This window comes from Hylaeus anthracinus, unplaced genomic scaffold, assembly GCF_026225885.1.
Source record: "Hylaeus anthracinus isolate JK02 unplaced genomic scaffold, UHH_iyHylAnth1.0_haploid 12002, whole genome shotgun sequence".
NCBI classification, from domain to species: domain Eukaryota; kingdom Metazoa; phylum Arthropoda; class Insecta; order Hymenoptera; family Colletidae; genus Hylaeus; species Hylaeus anthracinus.
This window is the reverse complement of record NW_026534349.1, coordinates 3155061-3176078: the sequence shown is the minus strand read 5'-3', so window position 1 is coordinate 3176078 and position 21018 is coordinate 3155061. Positions and strand designations below refer to the sequence as shown.

The window sequence follows — 21018 nt, the reverse complement described above, 5'->3', positions numbered from 1 at the left end:
CTTCTCCAACCCTCCGGCACTTCGGAATGGTTAATCGCTGTTTGCCCATCAAATAACGCTACTAATTGCCTGCTACCTTATATACACGCTTATTCGAGCGTTTCCAACCCTTCCGTCCGAGAGATACACGTTGTTAGAGCCGAGGATATAGACGCCGCTTCGAGACTGTAATTAAATGCCGTTTCGCAACTATGTTCCGCCTCCCTATGCTGGAATTGATAGTGCGATTCGACTCAATGTCGAATTCGCCTTTCGAAAATGGAAAGTACGTCAGATTTAACTATTTCATTGCTGTAAACTCTATTTCCTTTTTCTCTGATCTTCCTACCTTAACATTGTTCGACTACACTAACATCCTACACTAACATTTTATGGAGTAACGCAAAGTCTCGCGTTTTCTGCGAACTATTCCAGATTCCAGCTTGGAACTCTCCGTCTCTCCGACGACTGTGTCACTGATTCCCTAAAGTCAACCTTAACTAATTCTCAATCCTCGAAACACGAGTGCGCTAAATTCCAGCCTTGAGCTCTCTATCACGTTTTCAAACAATGGCTTCCGCGTACAAGCACGTGCCTAGTCTTCGTTAAACGTCCCGATCTCCTGTTTGGGTTCCGTTCAACACGAATCTCTCTGCTCCGCTTTTCAATGGAAGGAACACACTCGCGCGTATTCTTACGATTCGTTCATTCCTCGGCTACTCTTTCGCGATCGATAATTTTAGGGTTATGAATATTCGATTAATCTCGACCGCGCTGCTCCGAGACATTGTCATTCATACTCGGGACTACGATCTGGATTGCACAGATGCCACTCGTGCTTGTACTTGGAACACGGGAGAATGGTACTTGGGCTGAAGGGAATGCGTGAGAGGAATACGACGACACCATCTATTTTCTCTTATGATTGCAATGTCACCAAGCCTTGATTCGATATCAAAAAATGTGTTACTCGTATTCAATTTTTATAATTTCAAACTCTACTTCCCCTTCAATTTTTCCATTCAACTAGTACAACACCCTCTACTTCCTTTTCGATTTCAATTCCTTTTTCTCCACCCGACCACGACAACACCCTCTAACTTTCCTCCAAATTTTAATTCTATTTTTTCCTATTTTAAAATTCCACGCAAGATTTCAATAATCGAACGATATAGCCTCGTATCGCCAGTGCGTTTGTTATCAATAATCCGCCATGACCTAACCCAGACCACACGCGAAAGACCCACGTCGACACTCTTCCCTTCAATTTCAATTCCACCAACCGAATCGTAAGACGTCACCCGGTCAATGAAAATCTTAATCTCCGAAAATTCTTCGCGTAATTCTTCTTCATCGCGCAGTTCCACGGAGTCGCCGCGTTCCATCGACGATGAAATCGTCACGGAGTTTCCTAGCGGTAAGTCAGCCCTTTGTAACGAGTGGAGAGGTTACCCAAAAGCGAAATTCCGAACTGTTGGCCGGTCTGTAATCGACATTTAGCGTTTCAGCTTAGGCAGCCGGCCGGGGTTCGTTTTCCCAGGGAAGGCGAGCGCCTCGTATCCGGGAGTTCCGCCGTGGAAACTCTCAGTCGTTAGCGGTTATTATGGTTAAACATGGTCAGGTCCCGTGGCTCCGCGAACCTGGTCAGATGAATTTACTGTTCCAAAGGTCGTCGAACGTGTCGCGCGTGCAACGCCAATCTTCGACGCCGGTATAATCTGTTTGGAGTACTCTCGGTGAAATTCTACCGTAACGTATATCTATGCAAATTGCGCGATAGCATTCGGGTGTACGCGTCGCACCTTGGCTCGCAGGAAATGGATCATGTTTCGCTTACTTGCCACGTGCAATTTTAAGGGAGTTTCGGGGCTTACGTATGGTAATTACTGAAGCTCGCAAAGAAATATCGTCTGGAATTTTGCATTTATTTTATTAGTGTTAGTGGCGATCGATAGTGTCGATTATTAGTTTGACGAAAGCGAAGCGTGTGGTTAATAGAACATTAATATATATTATTTCTAAGCCCAAGAATTATTCTACTAACTAATAACACTTCAACAAAAAGAGCAAATTGAACGTTTTCTTCTGCTTTATTTTCATGTTTAAACATCAAAACCAAAATATTCTTGCGTAACGTAGTGAACTGGTTGGTCAAGGTCACCATCCTCCCCAGCATAATCAATTTTCACTCGAAAAACACCCCCCGGGACCGCGGTACAAGTTTTCTTCCCGCCATCGATCCTCCTCGTTCCGCCCTCGCCGACGACGAAACAGACTTAACATAATAAACGTTGAAACGTTCGCGCAAATTGGAATAATAAAGATAAATTGCTACTCGTAGCGAGATAAACGCAACGCTGGGTATTTAATCCACCGGGATTTCGGAATGGACACAAGTTCTTGTTACTCTATCTTATTTTATTTCGGAGGGGGATGAATTCTCCCGTTCCAGTTGCTTTCTTTTTTAATTAAGGCGCTATTATACCGGGATTGTGGATTCCGGAGAAATACCTTGGACTGTTTGTGCAGCAAGAAAGGTGTGCGAAACTCCTCTGTCGGCTCCGAATGAAAGAGATATGTGCGAGAGATCCTGCGTCTTCTACATCTTTTGTATGTAATCTTCGGGTCAATAGTGTTTCGTTCTGTGAACAGAAATTATAAATTGAGAATATTTTATTATAACGTTGAAAGATCGTTAATATTTTATTGACAGTGCTTTTAACTGAACAACTAATAAAATTAATTCTGAAAGCTGAGTTTGATTGTGCAGTTTCCGATAGTCTGTAAGCAATATTCAATCACAGTAGAAATTTTGAAGAGTTCCAGTCTGACGATCAACGTGTTAAATTTTATGTTTGGGGGTCCATAAACGCTCTGGTGCTTTTTTGAATAATTATTCGTGTTCGTTAGAACATCTCTCTCGAGGGAACACTGACGTCACAATAACGAAGACAAGTAACGAAATAGTAGAAATAATTCAAGAAATTTTCTGGAATGAAATTCTACAAACGAGTACCTACTGATACTTTTGCAGCGAACAGAGTACTAACGTATCGTAATTGTAAACTAAATCTCAACGATACTTTCTGTTCGTATTTTTAATAAACGTCAAAATTAGGTCTTCCAGGCAGCATGTAAATATTGCGAATAATATAAATGCGATGCATGGAAAATTTACGTTCCCGACGAATATTGCTTGCACGACCTAATTTCAACGTTCATTAAAAATGTAATTACACTTCATAGAGTCAGCCGTGTACGCATCGTCGATAAATGCTCGTCCAAATGAATATATCGCGGAGCCGCGTAAATAATTTGTATGGCCTCGCAGAATGTGCCTTGTTAATTCGGCGAAGCAAGCACATCGGTTCGAGCGATACATTCGATTGAATAGCCGCCGAAAGCGTTCCTTGGCGCGTTTCATAGCAAACTGACGATCGCTTCAAAGAGTTAGCTTCTCTACTTGAGACTGTCCACGTTGAATTCGGAGCTTTTGAGTCAAGTTTCCCCGGGCTGCCTCGACGTTATTCCTCCGCTGTGCAATTGCAAATGCCGACAAGAAGATAGTTGCACTTTCGGTGCAGCTTCGACGTTTCTGTGTGACTTGACCATCGATCGACAGACGGAGAAACCTGGTTTGATGTTGTTATTGGCAACCGAGTCTCGTACAAGCTTGTACGTCCCAAACAATCACGAGAGGGGGGGAATTTGTAGCAGGTATGCTTGTTTTTAAGGAATTTTTCGAATACTATTTTCGTCATTTGTTCGTATTTTTATTATTTATGGAGCGAGGATTGGCTACGATACCTAGTTAACCCTTTGACCGCGGGACGATTCTTACTGGAAATTCTGAGAGACGTAGAGGTGCGAATTTTAAAAAAATGTCAGTCTATAGGGAATGATAAGATGAAACTTTTTTTATATTTATAGATTATTCATAGAACGTTTAGTTTCAGAGATAAAAATTGAAAACTTCGAAGATCGTTTTGTTAAAATTCAATTTTATGCAACGAACTCGTAACTTTTCAATTTTTATTTCCGAAACTAACCATCCTACGAATAAACTGTAAATATAAAACAGCTTCGTCTCGTCATCCCCTATAAGCTGATATTTTTTTTAAAAATTGATTTAACGCGATAACGTAACGTAACGATTTTTTAAAATTGATTTAATACCATCTATCGTGGTATTTATTTTAATGACTTCATCGAAATTGAAGAATTTCGTTCAAATTTATTTTTTTTCAGTTCTTCGGTGAAAAGCACCGTCATCCAAATATGGCGATCAACGTGTTAATATATTTTATGAGAGGGACTGAGGGATACGTTGCAACCCTAGCGCTTTATACTATAAGAATGATTCCGGCTAGAAACGTAATAGAATACGCGCTGCGAAAATTCTCCGTCGAATAAATACAAAATAAAAACGAGGATCCGCTCTAACTTCCTCTCGTATTCTTCGCCTTGGCGAAGTCCCGTCCACCCCAAACACGGGTGAACTTATTGTCGGAAAAATTCGAGGAATTCGAAAAGTTTCGCGCTGTTCCGCGACAGTTATGAACTCGGTTTACCAGTTGCTCGCGACGAAATACGGCTCGACGGACTTTCCTCGAGGGGGAGTAGGGACTTTTCGTAGCGGCGAGGAAAAAGGAGGAGTTTTTGTCAGTCGCGAGCTGGTATCACGTAACCAAGCTTGACATATAACGCTTTAACTTAATTAGCCAGGCAAATTGTATAAGGTAACTTCGTATAATGTACTTGGAGTTTACGCGGGCGTCGTGCGACGGCACAGAAGCCCTGAAATTGCTCATTAATAGCGGCAATAACGTTATAATTACCGTGGCACGCGTGAACTGGGCCATAGTCTCCTATCTTCGAGACGGAGGAGGCGCACGCGCGAACCTGTCATTTAATCTCGAAGGAATCCGACGCCCACCGCCTGCAGCCAGGTAAAATTGATACTCGCTTCGAAAATGGCGGTTTCGAGGGCAATACTACTCCGGGGGTGAAAAATGTATTTATCGCGCGGAGTACTCCGCTTTAATCCCCTGGCGTGGAGCCACTTCGACCACTCCGAACCCGAACCTTTTTTACGGATAAAAAGAATATTCCTCTCGTGTTATTTAGGGCGAGCGAGATCGAATCGAGAAATAACATTTACGTGAGTATTTAAATTACGACGGGAATGTTCATTGGGAATATTCCTGGCAGAGTTCGTTTAAAGCGGCTAAGCATTGTCTGGATAACATCGGTCGGTCGCGAAAGACATAATAAACTTAATACGGGACCCAATTCAATATTTTTTTTTTCCGCGATACCGTTCGATATTTTGATTAAATTACTCGTGCAAAAAGAAGAACGAAGGTACGAAGCGTTGATCTCATTTTGGCCACCGGCTATATAAAGTATATTCTAGATAATGAATCGACGTTTGCTGTTAATACGACAACTTTTACATGAATAATTACATAAATATCGAACAATGGAACTAGTGGAAGATATATCGCGTCGCGAAATAACGAACCGAACCGTTAATTAATTCGTAGGCACACCGAGATTGTATCAGCGCGGAGATTAAAACGATAATTTATCCAAAGTTGCTTCGCACTTGGAGCGTCCCATTCAAATTCAAAGTTAACCCCCCTTGAATACGGAATTTACAGCGGGGCGTTATTCTTCGAAACTTAAAATCGATCCCGCCACAAATAACGCGACGCGAGCGACGGCTTTAGGGTAATATTTCAGAAACTTCAAACAGCCCCTGTTAAAAACTTCTGCCGCCTAACTTACGCTCTTAATCCTTGGCCTCGGAAATATCCGGTCCAATACGGTCGCCCGTATCGGGGAAAGAATATTGAATTAATATCGGAAGGGAGCGATTCTTCTCCCCGAGAAGTCGCTCGATTCAGCGCGGACCCGTGACGCGATTAAATATTTAAATTGTTGGGAACGAAGCTGCGATGTAGGGAAATCGGTGACGCTGGTTGATGGCTATTGTCTCTGTTGACCCATTAATTACCGCTGCTTCATTTTCAGAACATTCGAAGGTATTTCTTTGCCGATGTTACATTCTATTCGAATATTTTAACGTTTTCAGGGAAGTCGAGACTCGAAGACGGTGATTTAATTTAAAGCGTTAAAAACATTAAAAGTACGCGGAGGACCATCGTAGCGTCAGGCTCCGAAATCTACTGTCTGATTAGGTTTCGGGTAGTTTTCGATGGGGCGGGAATATTGAATACCGTTAATCTAGAAAACTGATGTTCTTCCACGGAAAAGAAACAATTGGAAGTAATGTATTCATCGAGATTGGTGCAAAAAAAAAAAACACTTTTTGGACCATTACAGTTTTTGAGGATCAAGACGTCCATTGTAATCGCCAGACCAAGGGCTACCTACGATCAAAAATCAACCCGATCCAAAGGTTATCCCATTTTTTGAAACTCGACCAAAAAATTAAAGAGTGCCTCCTGCCTGCATTAATTTCTTACTCGAAACCCCTGTAAAATGAAAGCCCAAAGGACCGCAAGCACAAAAATTACCTCGGCATCTTTCTGTCCCTTTTTAAGCCACACAGGGGAGAGTTCGCCATCTGGCCCCAGTGATTTGGGCGCAGCGATCCAATAAGAAGCGAAACGTTGGTTTTCTCGCTGGAAAAAAAGCCTTAAAGGTGTCCATTACCGGTGCTTTTACCTTAATTGCAGCTCGCGTGCGAGTAACAGCGTTATTGCGCGGCGCGCGACTCGCGTAGCTAACTGGTAATATAAATATTTAGCCAACGGGAAGCAGAAACCGGCGGGCGCTTCGGGAGCCTGTCCAATACAGGGAAATTTCCGGCCCGAGGGCCGAAAGTTGCCGCCGGGAAGTTTAGTATAATGACAAATGGAACTCGACGCGGAAGTTAGAACAGAAACTAACGCGGCCTGACGCAAACGATACTTCGTCCATTTCTAAAATTAACGTTCAACGACTCGCCAACTCCTGCGCCCGAGCGAAACGTCGCAAGGGCCGTTTGCTCGGTGTTCAAGTAACGACCGATAAACATTCGCTGATACTTTATCGGCTGGGGTACCAAACTTATCGAATATCTCATCCGGCTAATCGACTCTTTGCACGAACTTCCTGAAAATAGACGATTTTTATCGGTTCGTTCTCGAATAAAAATTGTTCAACCGAAATGTAACGGAGTACTGGTTGCTTTGGGGGGATGGATCGATAATCTTTTTAACAATTTACTGCGAAATATTATTTAGAACTACGTAGACACGGAATAATACGGAATAATGCAACCTGATGCAACATAGTATAGCACGGAGACAGCATTCCAGAATAATATACACTGATGCAAAAAGATACGGAATGATGCAGTATAGAACTGCATAAATACACAATAATGCATTATAGTTGGGGCACTAAAGGAGAGATACAAAGCAATGTAAAGACAAATGCGATAGTAGAAAATGATAGAGACTAAGTACAGTTAGTGCCCTAGAAAATCGACCACTGTTCGCATAGATTAATTCTTTTCGCAACAAATTCATCCGTCCCGGAATCGAAACCCGGCTCGAGCGAGTTGGGGGGCTGAAAGATGACGAAGTGCCCAACTAACGCAATTAACCTGGCCGAAGGTGATGGCGCGGCTGGGCTGGTAAGCCATTAAAAGCATACTCACGGTGTAACAAGATCCAAGCACGTCCTGTAATTACCTGGGACCATGAAAGGTCCTCGATAGACGATTCGGTGAAAGCGGCAGGAATCAAGTTACCTGGCCCCGTTCGCGATTTGGCTTTACCTGCGGCGCTGCTTGCAAACCGATAATATCGAAATTTCAATGACAGGAAAATGAGGCTGGCAACGAACAGCCTGGGATTTATTTGAATACAGAAGAAATTCGGAAGAAGCCAGTACTAAAATTAGAAAAGAAGAAGAAATTCTTTACACCATGTTATTACTGTTGTCCTGAATGCAAAATTTCGCAGATGTATTGCCATTTCATCGTACTTAATATCGCACAAAAATCTTGGTCGTAACATTCTTAATTGGAATATTTATTATCTTCGTAAATGTCGTGTATTATTCAATAACCTCTCGTTTAACGCTCTGGATATGCGTGTTCATATTACTTAAACAGAGAAAACATCCACGAGAAGTCACGACTGAATATTAAATACTTTGCACTTGGCAAAAATTCTCAGCAGTCCGCTATTGGAATGGAGTACGAAGCACGGGTATACGCGCGAGGGTAGAAAATAGAGAAGCGAAAGGTCGCGTGCGGGTATATCGAAGACGACGTAATTCTTCATACGTTTTATCGTCGCCATAAGCACGCCACGTGGCGAGTTCTCATGACATGGCGCGCGTGCGACTACTTTGTATGCAGATAACGTCCGATTATAATATATACCTGCGGCTCGCGATAATTAACCTTCGTTAATCTACGAGCAAACACGAAGCCGCATCAGCAGCCGCGTGAACGTCAATATTTATTCGATAGACTCTCGTTTAATATGCGAACGGATACATTCGACCCTAGCTCGAACAAACACGTGACTTTATCGCGGGTTCGTGATCCCATCGTATCGAGGAGTGTCTGAAGATCACGTTGGGAATTATTTAATTAACGCGTAAAGTATCGGTGCACCACTCAGGCGATAGCGAGATAAACATTTTCCTTTTATTTTCTATTTTGGTATTCAACTTGAACGTTACGTGATCGAACGTTACGTACGGTATTCGCAAATGAAGTTAAGACAAAGCACGCTGTAATTTTGCAAAATAATACTGGTCGATGGAACGAAAGCAGCTGGAAAATTAGAAAGGAACGTAATACCGATCCCATCCTCTGACTGTTCCATTAGTAGAACCGGAAAGGCCGTATTTAGAGAAGATCCGAGGCAAAGGGCATTATTAATGAGATCTTTCGCGTTAAGACCCTTTGAGAGCATTAAAAGGTACCTGGAAAGGATGAAGGTAATTCTAAGACTCCGTCTAAAAGGAATAGTAAAAGTAACAGGCTCTGCTGTTAAAAAAAACTCGAGAAGAAACTGAAATTGAAGCAAGAGAATGTTAAATGTTGATGTATCAAAAATGAAACGACGAGAGAAATTTACAGCAAGTTTTAATCGACTCTGCTGAGTAGAGTCTACTCGCGTAGAAACAACAACCCTGGATATCCCGTCGCAAAAATAAAGAAGACGATCGGAAATAGTTTCCGAACGTTTATGCATCCGCACATGAAATAGACATTACCGTTTCCAGAGAGCACGGTCTATACAGTCTCTAGGGGATGATTTGCATGCTTTGCACTATGAAATGTTATCTAACGATGAATTTCGGTAACATCCGCGGTGAATTCTAACGCCGAACCGCATTAATAACGATCCACGCTCGCGTCACGTGCAAATGTCAATTTCGCTTGCACTAGTTGCGCGACTGTTTTCCTTTCCTTAACAAAAGTGTATCAAAGGAGATTTGAATGAACGGTTGCCGGATCCTATTTATACTTTTCAAAGGAATTTCCATCGCCAGTTCGAGTGGCCAGAATTTCATATAATCGATTCCTCAATTTTCTCCATCAACCCGGCGCTTTCCGAGGTTGCTAAATTCCACGCGCATAACATTTCGCACCTAGAGGACGCACAGTCGGGAATTACAATTTCATGAATTCGAAATCTGTTCGGCCAACTTCTTCCAGGGTACTTCGCCGAAGCCCTAGGGATTCTATTTTGTAACATTTGCAACAGCTTGCACGGAGAAGCGGTAAATCGATGGAAGAACGTCGTATACTTGCGTCGAGATCATTCTCTGGAACAGAGAACCGTCGACTGTAGGCGCTTCCCGTATTGTTATCGTTAGGAGATGCTCTTAGTAAAGTTACCGAGCTTGTGTGTATGAAGTTTCGCGAAACATACAGAGCCTTCCTCGGTTTCCTTCGTTATATTTCGATTCCCGTGATTATTAACGCGTGTAAACAGACTACTTGACCTAATTACGGTGACTTTTGAACCAGCCTGTATTTTCCAGACGCATTGCTCTTGCGAACGATTCATTCAATGTTCATCGATCGCGTACATGCTTGACATTATTTTCTAACGAAACTGACGTTTTATTTACCGAACAAGCACGAATCGATTCTTTCACGGAGAACGTCCTTGTGCCGTAAGTATTCGTAAAAATGAATCGATAAATGCGCAACGATTCGCACGCGATATTTCCATTTATTTAAAACGTTACCGTGGAAGAACGATGCAGTTCGAGAGCACGTGACCGATCCTTCTTGCGTCGTTTTCGAATAGATTTTAAAGTCTTCAATTCTTTTTATAAAAGTATAAGAACTGACGACGATGAAAACCGTGTGGGTGTATTTTACGAACAGTAATAATTAAGTTACCGTCATTTTTGGTATAATAATTAATTACATGTTAGCGAATGAAAAGAAAATATCGCCAGACGTTCGCGATGTTACATTTTATTCCAGCACCCCTTGCATCCCGTTCGAAACGTCCAGCGATATTTTTGTACAATTCGCTATGCAATTAATTATTATACCAAAAATCGGCGGCTTCAAAGTGACATCGCAATATTTCTTTTGTCAAAATACATGCGCGTGCCACTGTTTCAACGACGATTTTCGTAATCGTCAGTGTATCTATTTTCACAAAGAGACGTATTTTCGTTAATTATTTTCGTTTAGAAATTACGCAAGTAAAATTGTCAAGGTCTCTTAGACCGGTACCAGCGTTATTCGGTTCGATCAGAGCCGCAGTTCCTCACTTCTTTAATCTTTTTGTTACAGGACCCGCATCGCCATTACCTGATCTGGCGGGATACAGCCGTTGCGGGTACGCGCTCGTGTTGAAGGGGTTGGTTTTTCCCCAGTGGAAGAGGCGACCCTTGGCTGTCATCGGATCCAGGCTCTTTCTTTATCCGGGTAAGCGTTCCACTCGAGAATCCACCAATCCCCCTGCCTCCCACCGGAATAAGAAACAGTCGGTAAGAATAGAGCCTAAGGCCTGTCGTACAAGCAAAAACCGAACGGGTACGTCTGCCAACTTTATCTCTCTCGTTGGCTGGCTTTCTTACCGCTGCAATTATTGAAACATACGTCATCGGGGTGGAGGTCGAGGAACGGCATCCATAAAATCTCAGGCGTTCGAATACGCTCTGAAGAATTGATACGTCGAGGGTCGTTAATGAAACTTGTGTTAATGAAACACACAGTTATTTTCATGTAAAGTTTATCGTCGGCTGGGAACTTGCGACGGACTGAAATTCGGGGGAAAAATAATTCGAACAACGTGGATTGAAACATCATTTTTTTTTTTTTTTTTTTTTTTTTCATATCCAACTCCGTTCTCGAGGAAATTGATTCTCAATATTCGTAGAATGCATGGTGGATTCGACGCGATTTCGCTTTGCACGTAGATAGCAAACCAGAATTCATGGAATATATCCGGGGTAGAAGGCGGTTCTTTGTGTAAAAATATTACGAAAATGTGCAACGAAGCTTTTCCGCGCGGGGCCTTTGTTCTCGAAAAAAAGCTGATTTCGAATATTTCCGGGACTCGTGTTTTGGCCACTTCAACCAGCAGCGAAATAAAAAGGTGAAACGTACGGTGACGTACCTCGATATCGATGAACCCAGACGCGAGTAGAAACAGAGAGTAATAGTCAGACGCGCCAGCCAAGCTGTACATTTCATTGCACGCGTGCTCCGCAAACATTTCAATTCAATTTTCTTACAAACCTTTTGCGCTCTTTGTTTTACCTACTCCGCTATCTTTGTTTTACCTAGATCCACGGTCGCATGCAGTTAGTTTCAGAGTGGTTTCAAACTGATCAGTAGAGAATAAACCTCCCACATGAAAATTTCGTAGCAAATTTCTTATCCATTTTTACACGTAAAACCACATTCGCGCCAAAAACGTCCCTTAAACAGCCGATATATTCCAAAACGTCGTAGTACCTCTCGCTCGCCAAGAAATAACCGAAATCGATGACCAACCTCGAACGCAATCTCGGTACATAACACGGTTAATAATCGGATGATCTCCACGCGTCTCGAAGGAACGGGTCGGAAACAGATCGCGTAGAGTTTTTGGATAAGGACGTATCGACGAAGAGGAACATCTTTCCCTTCGAAAGTTCCTTATCGAGCAGCAAGATTTATCTTCAACTTTGATTTATCTTCAACTTTGATTTATCTCCCGAGAAAGAAGAAGAAGAAGAAGAAGTGGAAGAAGCTGGTTCGGGCGCTCAATTGTCTGAGCTGCAGCCACTCGTCGAGGGCAGGAACATTACCGATACAAGTAACTCCGTGACTGATAAGTGAACTTTAAATTGGATTTCTTTTCGCGAATACGGGCCACGGACGGTTCAACTTCCGCCGCGTTAGATGCGAATGCCGACGGCGGGAATAAAAGCATCCATTCCGGAAGTCCCCAACGTGGAAAATGAAATGGCGGATTCGTGTTTCACGGTCCACTCGGCTGTCAGTTCTTGCGGACCGCGTTCGTAAGAGATCAACTGTTTCGAGAGAGGGAATATTAATGTTTATACGTACAATTTCAGAATACTAGACCTATGTTAGATTCTTCCTTCGACTATCGCACTATTTATCGTATAAACGAATAGTTTCACTGCGAAAGATATATTCAAACATGATACTCCATTTTTCCGCAAAAAATAATTCATAGGGAACCTCGATGCAGCGACACTTTCAATACAGCGATTCCTCTTGCTCCTGTCTTTCGATACAATTATAAATCATGAAGCTGTCGGGCTGGATAAATCGTGCTCTACGGCGTCGTTGACAGTTTTTTTATAGAATTAGAATCCTCCGCCGTTTACGTAAATGTTCCCCTGTCTCGTGGCAGCTCTTCCAGGAGATAAAAGAACGTCAGTCTAGGGTGAAACGAAAACATCCATGGGTCGATCCCGTGTATCCGATGGCTTGGACTACACCCCTTTCTCCCTTCTCCGTAGAACACCACGATTTATCTACGTCCTGTCCTTTATCCTTCCCGTAGAACGATCCTGTCGCCATCCCGAGTGCGTGCCGCGGATCAGGAATTTCTTTCAGCGAGGAGATTTATCGTCTTGACGTGCAATTACGGCTTCAAACATACGGATCAGTCAGATTCTCCCTGGAGTAACCTTGAACGAAAAATGACGGGCGTAGGAAGCAACGTGTTGCAATTAACCTCCTCGTTCCTCAATTTGTCTCCTTGAATTTAAAGAACATACTCCTTCGCATCGTAGCACTGTGTAACTTCGATTCTTCGTTCCTTGTCAAGCGAACGGTAATGTTCGTTAGAATCGTCAGTTTTCAATCGAATCGATTTCAAATTGGATCGTTGAAGCCTCTTGGCAATTATCACGAAATATTGGCAACAAGCTGAAATCGGACGCTGCAGCCTTTCTAAAGCCACGAATACCACGTTCACTGCAAAATTATTCGCGAAAATTTATACGAGCCTAATACTACGATTCTGTATAATTGGAACTTATTTTTGTCGAGTTTAAGCGAGTCGTTATTCTTGCAATTTCTCCAAATTCGTGAATCCTATGGAAATTTATTTTCTTCGACGTCTCGTCTTCGTAATTTATTTAATTTCTTAGTGAAATTTTAGCGAGGTTCTGTCACCTATACTACAAGAAATAATACTCGCGACAGCCTTAAATTTAAACTTTTGAATGAAACTTTAATTACCTCTAATTATTTAATCGTCGCGTTACGATACTCGGTACAGTTCAATTCCTCGAACGAGGAATTCTTCAGAAGGTAAGGAAATTTAAATTCCGGACCTTCTGCGGCACTCGCGATCAGACGTGACGATGAATACCTGATGCAATTATTCTCGACTCTCGACCGGCCGACGAGGAAAAGGTCGCCGGTAGACAATCGGCGACTAAATCGCGAAGAAGCTTAAGCGCGAATGAACGAACCAGCAATAGCAAGCTAGATAACCAGACGGAGATCGTTGGAAGCCAATCATGGCTGTTTGCGCCCCGGACCCATTGCGACTACTCGCAGCAGGAACACGGACGACTCGGCCGATTGTAAATTGCATCCTGGAAAAACAGCGCGTCCGTTCGTCGGATAAAACTGCGGAAAAACGAAATGTCTTGTTCCGAATTAATCGATCGCGACGGTGCAGGAAACGAATGAATAAAACAGAAACGACGTAAACGATCGATCGCGGCACGGTGCTGTTTTCGAGAGGTGACGCGCAAAGGTTAATTTTATTAGCCGATCGAGATGGAAATATCGAGCATCCGGGAAAGGTAGAAAAGTTCGCGTGACGCTTAGAATCGGAGGCCGGCCAATATCGGTCAAATTATTTATCTGAAAAGTAACGGAGCGAATATTGTACATTCGTTACATTATCGGTCTGAATTATTCGAAAAAATGAAGAATTTCACACTTTCCACTCCTAACAGTCGTCGCTAATAACCGTATTTAAGGCGTTGATGGGACGTTGAATCTATACGAAAAAGAAAACTATTGTATTCGGCAATTTTTTATACAATCGTTGTCAAGGTTCGTCATGCAACGTCTCGATCAGTCTGTGAAGCAATTGTTTCTGGATTAACGATTTTTTATATCTCGCTATCAGCTGACAATCATCGAGACAGTTTGTATCGGATGAAATTGGTCGATAACACGAAATCCCTGGCGAAAAGTGCCATTTATGGAAAGAATAAAAAAAAAAAGAAACAATCTGAAATAGTCTCGTTCTAAAACTGCCCGAGAGGGGAATGGAGCCACGAGAGGAGGAGAAAAACTGCAACTTCTATGTTTTCCATCGCATTGTGTGTCATTTATAGCCCTGAAAACATGGAACGATCCTCGACAGACGAGAAACCGATGATTTCATTCTGGTCACGTTCGGCAAAGCGACGCTCAACTCCGTTGTCATTCGATAAAAATGTTCGAATCAATGGACGTTTGTATGTATTCGGTGGCGTTCGCCTCGCACGGACCAACGTAGGCCGTAAAATGGTCGCGGCACGCTAAGGGGACGCGAAGTACCTTTGTAAATATCGCTTCGATGCGGGTGGAAAACGTGTTAAGTCTACCGGAACACTCGATCCCATTTTCCTGGGAATTACTACTTACTAGTGGATTTCCTTTCTCGTTACAAATGGTCGCAAAAATAACCCATGGTTGTAACAATCGCAACGAATATCCCGTCACGTAAAACATTCTATGTAAATACTGTTGGAAACGTTGGTTGCGGTTCTCTCACCGCGCCTCCGTTTATTGTAAACCATAATTCAACGGCAGCGACAACACCAGTGTAATACAACGTATAATTCCAGAACGTTGAAAATTAGGCATGTAGCAGAATACCTGGACGCCAATTACGAGCGGGAAAGTACAGAATGATTCTCCCATTTCAATGGTTGGAAATTGTAAAATTGCAAAATCAACAATTGTATAACGCTCTTTTGCATGATTCCATTCTCTCTATATAACCATGTTACTCCCAATAAACCTTTGTCTGTCCAGAACCATTTTCCTTCGTTCCTTAACCATGGCTACAGGTATTTATTACGAATTTTTTCCAAACAATGTAGTAAACGGATCTTAACGAAACCTACGGGCTCTTTTACCGAATATTTGCTGACAAAAAATTGAAGGCTCTGCAATCTCTGCAAATTCGTAACTTCACTAGTGAGAGTGAACTCTACATGACCCCTGCATTGTATTAATACTTTTTGCAGTATCTCTTACTTCTCATCTATATGGGTCAGCTGGCACCCCTCTAGCTCGGGTACCTCGGGGTTGCTAAACCCGTACTGTAGCTTCAAAAAACACCGCTACAGTCCCCGAGGGCGGGAATTCCGTCGAACGCTATCGCAAATTAAATGTCGAAAGTTGGGGTAAAAGGATCGACACGACTCACCTCCTAATTATGTCGGCGTACCAACGCGAAAATCGCAATGCGCCCAGCGAACCACCGAGCAAGATTCACGGATCCCTTTTCGTTCTCTGTTGCGGCCGCGAGAGTCAGGAAATAAATAAGTTTGCCGTGAGTGATGTCTGTAAAGTCGCAGAACACCGAGATCGTTCCGGGGAGGTTATTTGCTGTTGATTCAGCACGCTCGCCGATGGTGAACACCTGTTACCAGCCAGCCGTCTCGAGTTTAATCAAGCCTCGGATCCCGAAGGAGCGGCCATCAAAGCGCGTCCTCCTTTAAACGACGCGATGTTGCGGAAAAGCTGAATTTAGAGTTGCCCACTGGCTGCGGGATGGGCTTCTACGCCGACATTGGACGAGCGTCCGCTGTGAAAATTCGTGCCAGTGGCCACTGGAGGCTACTCGAGAGTTGGTTATCGAGCTGCGATGGTATTCCTCGGATTTGTTAGGGTGCGAATAGTTCGTTCGTAGTTGTTGGGTAGTTAGACATCTGGTTTTTCAATGATTAACACGATGGTGTCTTATTTCTGCCTTACGAAGTCAACGAGTCCAAGATTGGGATAGATCGGTGATTCCTTCTTTGGAAAATGTTCAAAAGAGGAAATGAGACAAACATGTCGGCAAACTTTAGATTCATTCGAAGCCTAGAGTTTTGCCCATCACTGGGATAGAACAATAACAGAGATTAAACACAATACAGTAGCAACTCGCGTTGATGAACACTCTACAACCTTTGAACCAAGTCAGACACTCTTTCAACCCCGGTAAAACAACAACAAAAAATTCAACCCCCCCATCTACATTTCCACAGCGCAATAATCATTCATCCAGATGATCCACTAAACTCGATTCGCAAAGCCTTGGAACTCGTAGCCAAACAGCAGAGAAGCCTACGAATCGGCGGGAGATTTTATTTTTCCCCGTGGAAATTGAATTATCGTCGCGTTCTCGTTCGGTACCGCGGAAAAAGTAACGCGACTCGGTCGATTTGCGTGAGTGGTTATAAATTCGGGGCGATCGATGAATATTCATACGGTTGCTCGACTGTTTTACTATGTCCTAGTTTATTTCGAGGGATTCGGCGTTCGTAAGAAAGTATTTTTCGCGCGAGCGTGGATTGGTCATCTCCGTATCCGGCGGAAGGTAAAAATTCCACGTAACCGACATTCGGAGTCGATGCAAGCTTCGGTGACTCGCAAATTGCGTTAACGAGTGATCAGTTTAGAGCCAACGGAGGAAAATGAATTTACTCGCGGAAGGTTGCAGAAGGTGCTTCAGAAAGTGTTCGCTCGAATTTCTACATCGTCGAGTTGAGATGCTTTCTTTTTCTGGGGCACAGTTAGATGTAACGTTACCGATAGTCGCTCTCGCGGCCAGGAATATTCAGGTGAGTATCTCCGTTGCTTTCAAAATTTCATTTGCCATAAATATCGTCAATAAAATGTTATATACATTTTTATTTTGAAAGCGTCGATAGTCGGGGTGTCGTAAAATTAAAAGGGATGATCGATATCTCGGTTACCAGCGATCCTACATAAAATTAGTACACCGCAGAAAAATTTGAAAATTTCATTCCCGGTATCTTCCGTGATACGTGTTTTTGCTGTCGAAGTAACGATAATCGAGATATTGCGGATTCAAAGGGAACGGGGATGGCGAGCGACGAATCGAATTTACCAGCGAACGGAAGAAGCATGCCGGCAGGTCTCTCGAGTGTTTTCAGCTTAATCGAGTCGTACTCCCACTGTCATCGAAAAGTTTGATCCTCTAATGAGTGGCTCGCTTAAATTCATTTAACTGCGATGCTCGGGTCCCGCGCGAATACCTCTTGGCGCTCGCCTCCAATAGTAACCAGTTTTAATGCGTTCTATAAACTCCGCGCTTGGTCGTCAAAGGCAAATAACTCTGGTGTCGGTAAACGAACTATTTGCAAAGGTCCTCTTTATACGTTTAAAATGCTGACGAAGCAGTTGTACGTATAACGAAAACCCAGTTCGATTTAATAACTCCAACATTCGCCCTAATAAAACTCGTTCGATGCAAGAGGGTTGAATTGTAGGCAATTTATCTCGGTACAGAACTTTGCCGGAACTTCGGGCGTTGGTTTGAGATTAGAAGCAATTGGCCATCTATCTGTGCGCAACTAATTGTAAATGGTTCTTGAATGCAATCAACGACTGATCGATGCGAATCCGTCTACTGGTTCGTTGGAGTAAAATTTTCCGAGTTGACCGACTCGAAATGAACTATCCGTCACTCCGAATAAATATCGATCGGTTCTAAACGCAACTGATTTTAACACCTGGAGCTCTGTAGAAATGCGCAACGATGGACAAAAGGGTTGTGACGCGCCGTTCCAGGATCGGAGGCGCGTCGTCCCATGGGAAAATCCACCGCGGTAAGCGCAATGATGAACATTGTAATCGTATCAGGAACCGCAATTATGTAGCGCGTTGTCAATGAGGAAACGAGCAGCTTTTTGCCAATTTACAGCCAGGATTAGGGGGAACTCGTTAAACCCGAATGGCTTCACCGACGCTAACTATCGTTAATCGGAACGTAGTTGCCATTGATGCCAGCGGGACCACAAAATTTGTTTCTGAGTCGTTAAAGGGCCGAGGTTGGCTGACTCGAAGCAATTCCTAATTGAAACTGACCGCGGTCGTAGTTTAAATCAGCAAACCGCGGAGATTTAGTTTCCTGATTACACGTTCTCTGTTTTTAATGATCGGATCAACCCTGCTTCGTACACTCTCGCGAACGGGAGTTAATTCGACGTGTTTCGATTAGTTTATCGAGAAATATTCGCGCCAGTGAATTCATCCTAATCGGAGAAACGCTCGCTATCGTAATCTATACTTTTGTACTAATATTACAAAGAGGTAGAATTTATTTGTACGTGGAGGATAATCTCTGAAAGCACTGAACCAATTCTAAAAATTTCTCAGTAATAGAGAGCTTAGTTCCTCGGTGGCATAGGTTATAAGGTTTCAGTTCGAAATTTCAGTATTTGTAAATACAGTCGTGGGCGTTGTGACATACTCGCGATAGGAAATATCGATCGAAACATCCGAGTTACGGAAAATAAAAAATTATCGCGCCACGTTAAATTTAGAAGAGCAAAGTGATTACCCGTGGAGCCGATGCAACCACATCTCTCATCGAGTAAAGCGTTAGCATTCGAAAGAAAAGTTTTCAGGAATGCTTAATAATGAGCCAGAGGGCTGATAGAGCCTGTACTGGAAAGCTTTTCGAGAAGTTTTAATTGCCAGCATTCTTGGTTTGCTCCACTTGCTACCTCCCTCTTTCCGGTCACCTTGATGAGGTTACTGATGAATCGAATAGCTCTACTTCGTTTGAATGAACTTCCGATAAACTTCCCGTTTTTCTTCGCTGTTTCTTCCTGCTGTTCGTTAAATCAACCCACCTCCGTTCAAAATGGCTGCTCGCGGATTGTTCGGTTCTTTGGACGAGCTTTTTCGCCCCTCGGAATACCATTTGCATTCTCTGCATATTACAGCGTAATCTGTTTCTTCTTAGAGTCGACGGGAATTGTTCTATAAATTTGCTGCAGGAGCTTATTAGTTTCTGTATGTTTAGTTTCCAACCAGACACTACATTCGTCATTTACGATTTCATTTCTCGTAATTAAATTACAAAGAATTTATTTTTATTGTTGAACACGAGGTAGAAATGCACGATGTCGCGATGTTTCTGTCGTTCACGATTATATTTCTTCCAACGAAACATCAAAGAATTTATTTTACTTGTTAAATACAAGGCAGGAACGCGCGGTGTATCGCAATGTTTTTACTCGACTCGTACGGAATATATCGTGCATCAATATTTACGTTTGCCGTCGTAAAATTAATTGAGAACTGGCAAATTACAACCCCGCGATACGCGTATAGACACGAAACTAATTAAAAGCGAACTAAAATAAAGAACGGAAGTACATTTAAAAATATACCGAAAATAAATGCCTCGCCAGAGTATTCGCGCGTTTTACCGAGCAAAATTGTTTTCGTGCGCGCACAAATCAGGAGCGATAATTAATTTTCTCCCGGGTGAACGCGCGAAACTCAAGGTCCCGCGTGGATTGCTCGTAAAGTGTGATGTTGAGTTACGTTGCCCCCGAAAATGATAATGAATATAAACGTTGGACGCACAGCTTTCAAACAGGACTGCATGCGCCACTTTACCGCGCTGTAAATTTGCAGTTCGTAGTGGCAAATAATACTGCGAACTTTGAACTGGTAATTGAACACTTTCGTCTCAACCTGATGCACACTACTGTCTACGCTTCGAGGCCAAGAAATTTACTGAATTCGGAATTGTGACTTTTTTTGGTGGGAGGAGGGGACTAAAAACTTATTATTGCTGGCTTTGAACTTTGTCTCGGACACTTTCGTCTCAACACGATGGATATTAACGACTACGCACGCGTCGATTCCGCACCGGTGTCAAAAAGCTCAAGAATTTCGGCGCGCGAAATTTTCTGCGAGGTGATATCGATATCAAACGGGCAATTAGTGGCGGCCGCTCGGACGATAAATTTCCAGGGATAAACTGTTCTCCGGGTTTTTTTTCACGCCGACGAACGCAGCTCGGCCGCGTCATCTAATAACACGGAGCTACGAATGGCAGCCAGGCCATTGATATCCGAGCGAATACGGATTTAAATCGTTCGTTTCACGGGCGCGTAAACCGCGCCTAACTGTCCGCGGTTTGACAACGTGCTTGTCAGCGTGATCAAATTTCGCCGACAGTTTTCACCGAAACACCGATGTAAATCGGAATTTACTTCATGATGCGCGCGGTGGCCGGGACGGAATTAAAGGGGTGAAAAAAACCAGCCGTGATTCTTAACCCGATCGCGTTATTAGATAGAGGAACAAAATACAACGTCCATCGAGTTGCCACAGAGTTAATTGAGAGCTGTACTAAATCGACGTTTAAATTGTTGCCCCGCGGTGAATTTAATTTTTTTCTTTAAAGATATTCTAGGCGACGCGGAGTTGCGGAATGAAAAGCATCGGATGAATATCCTACGGGTACGCCAGTCGGAATAATAATGTTCCTGCGAGCATTGCGAGAACTGAAATGCGAACTC

General features: G+C 43.0%; 1 protein-coding gene and 1 long non-coding RNA gene across 4 annotated transcripts in view; one reads left to right on the top strand and one right to left on the bottom strand.

Annotated features, from left to right (window-relative positions):
• LOC128891549 (uncharacterized) overlaps positions 1–21018 on the bottom strand; it is a 150952-nt gene that overhangs the window by 86013 nt on the left and 43921 nt on the right. Inside the window, exon 3 of the long non-coding RNA XR_008460859.1 lies at positions 2491–2621. This is a non-coding gene — a long non-coding RNA (uncharacterized LOC128891549). The remainder of the gene's footprint in view (positions 1–2490; positions 2622–21018) is intronic.
• LOC128891530 (PH domain leucine-rich repeat-containing protein phosphatase 2) overlaps positions 1–21018 on the top strand; it is an 83800-nt gene that overhangs the window by 23011 nt on the left and 39771 nt on the right. For all 3 annotated transcript variants that reach the window (XM_054151076.1, XM_054151077.1, XM_054151075.1), the window contains exon 4: positions 10775–10909. In XM_054151076.1, coding sequence (XP_054007051.1) covers positions 10775–10909 — 135 coding nt within the window. The remainder of the gene's footprint in view (positions 1–10774; positions 10910–21018) is intronic.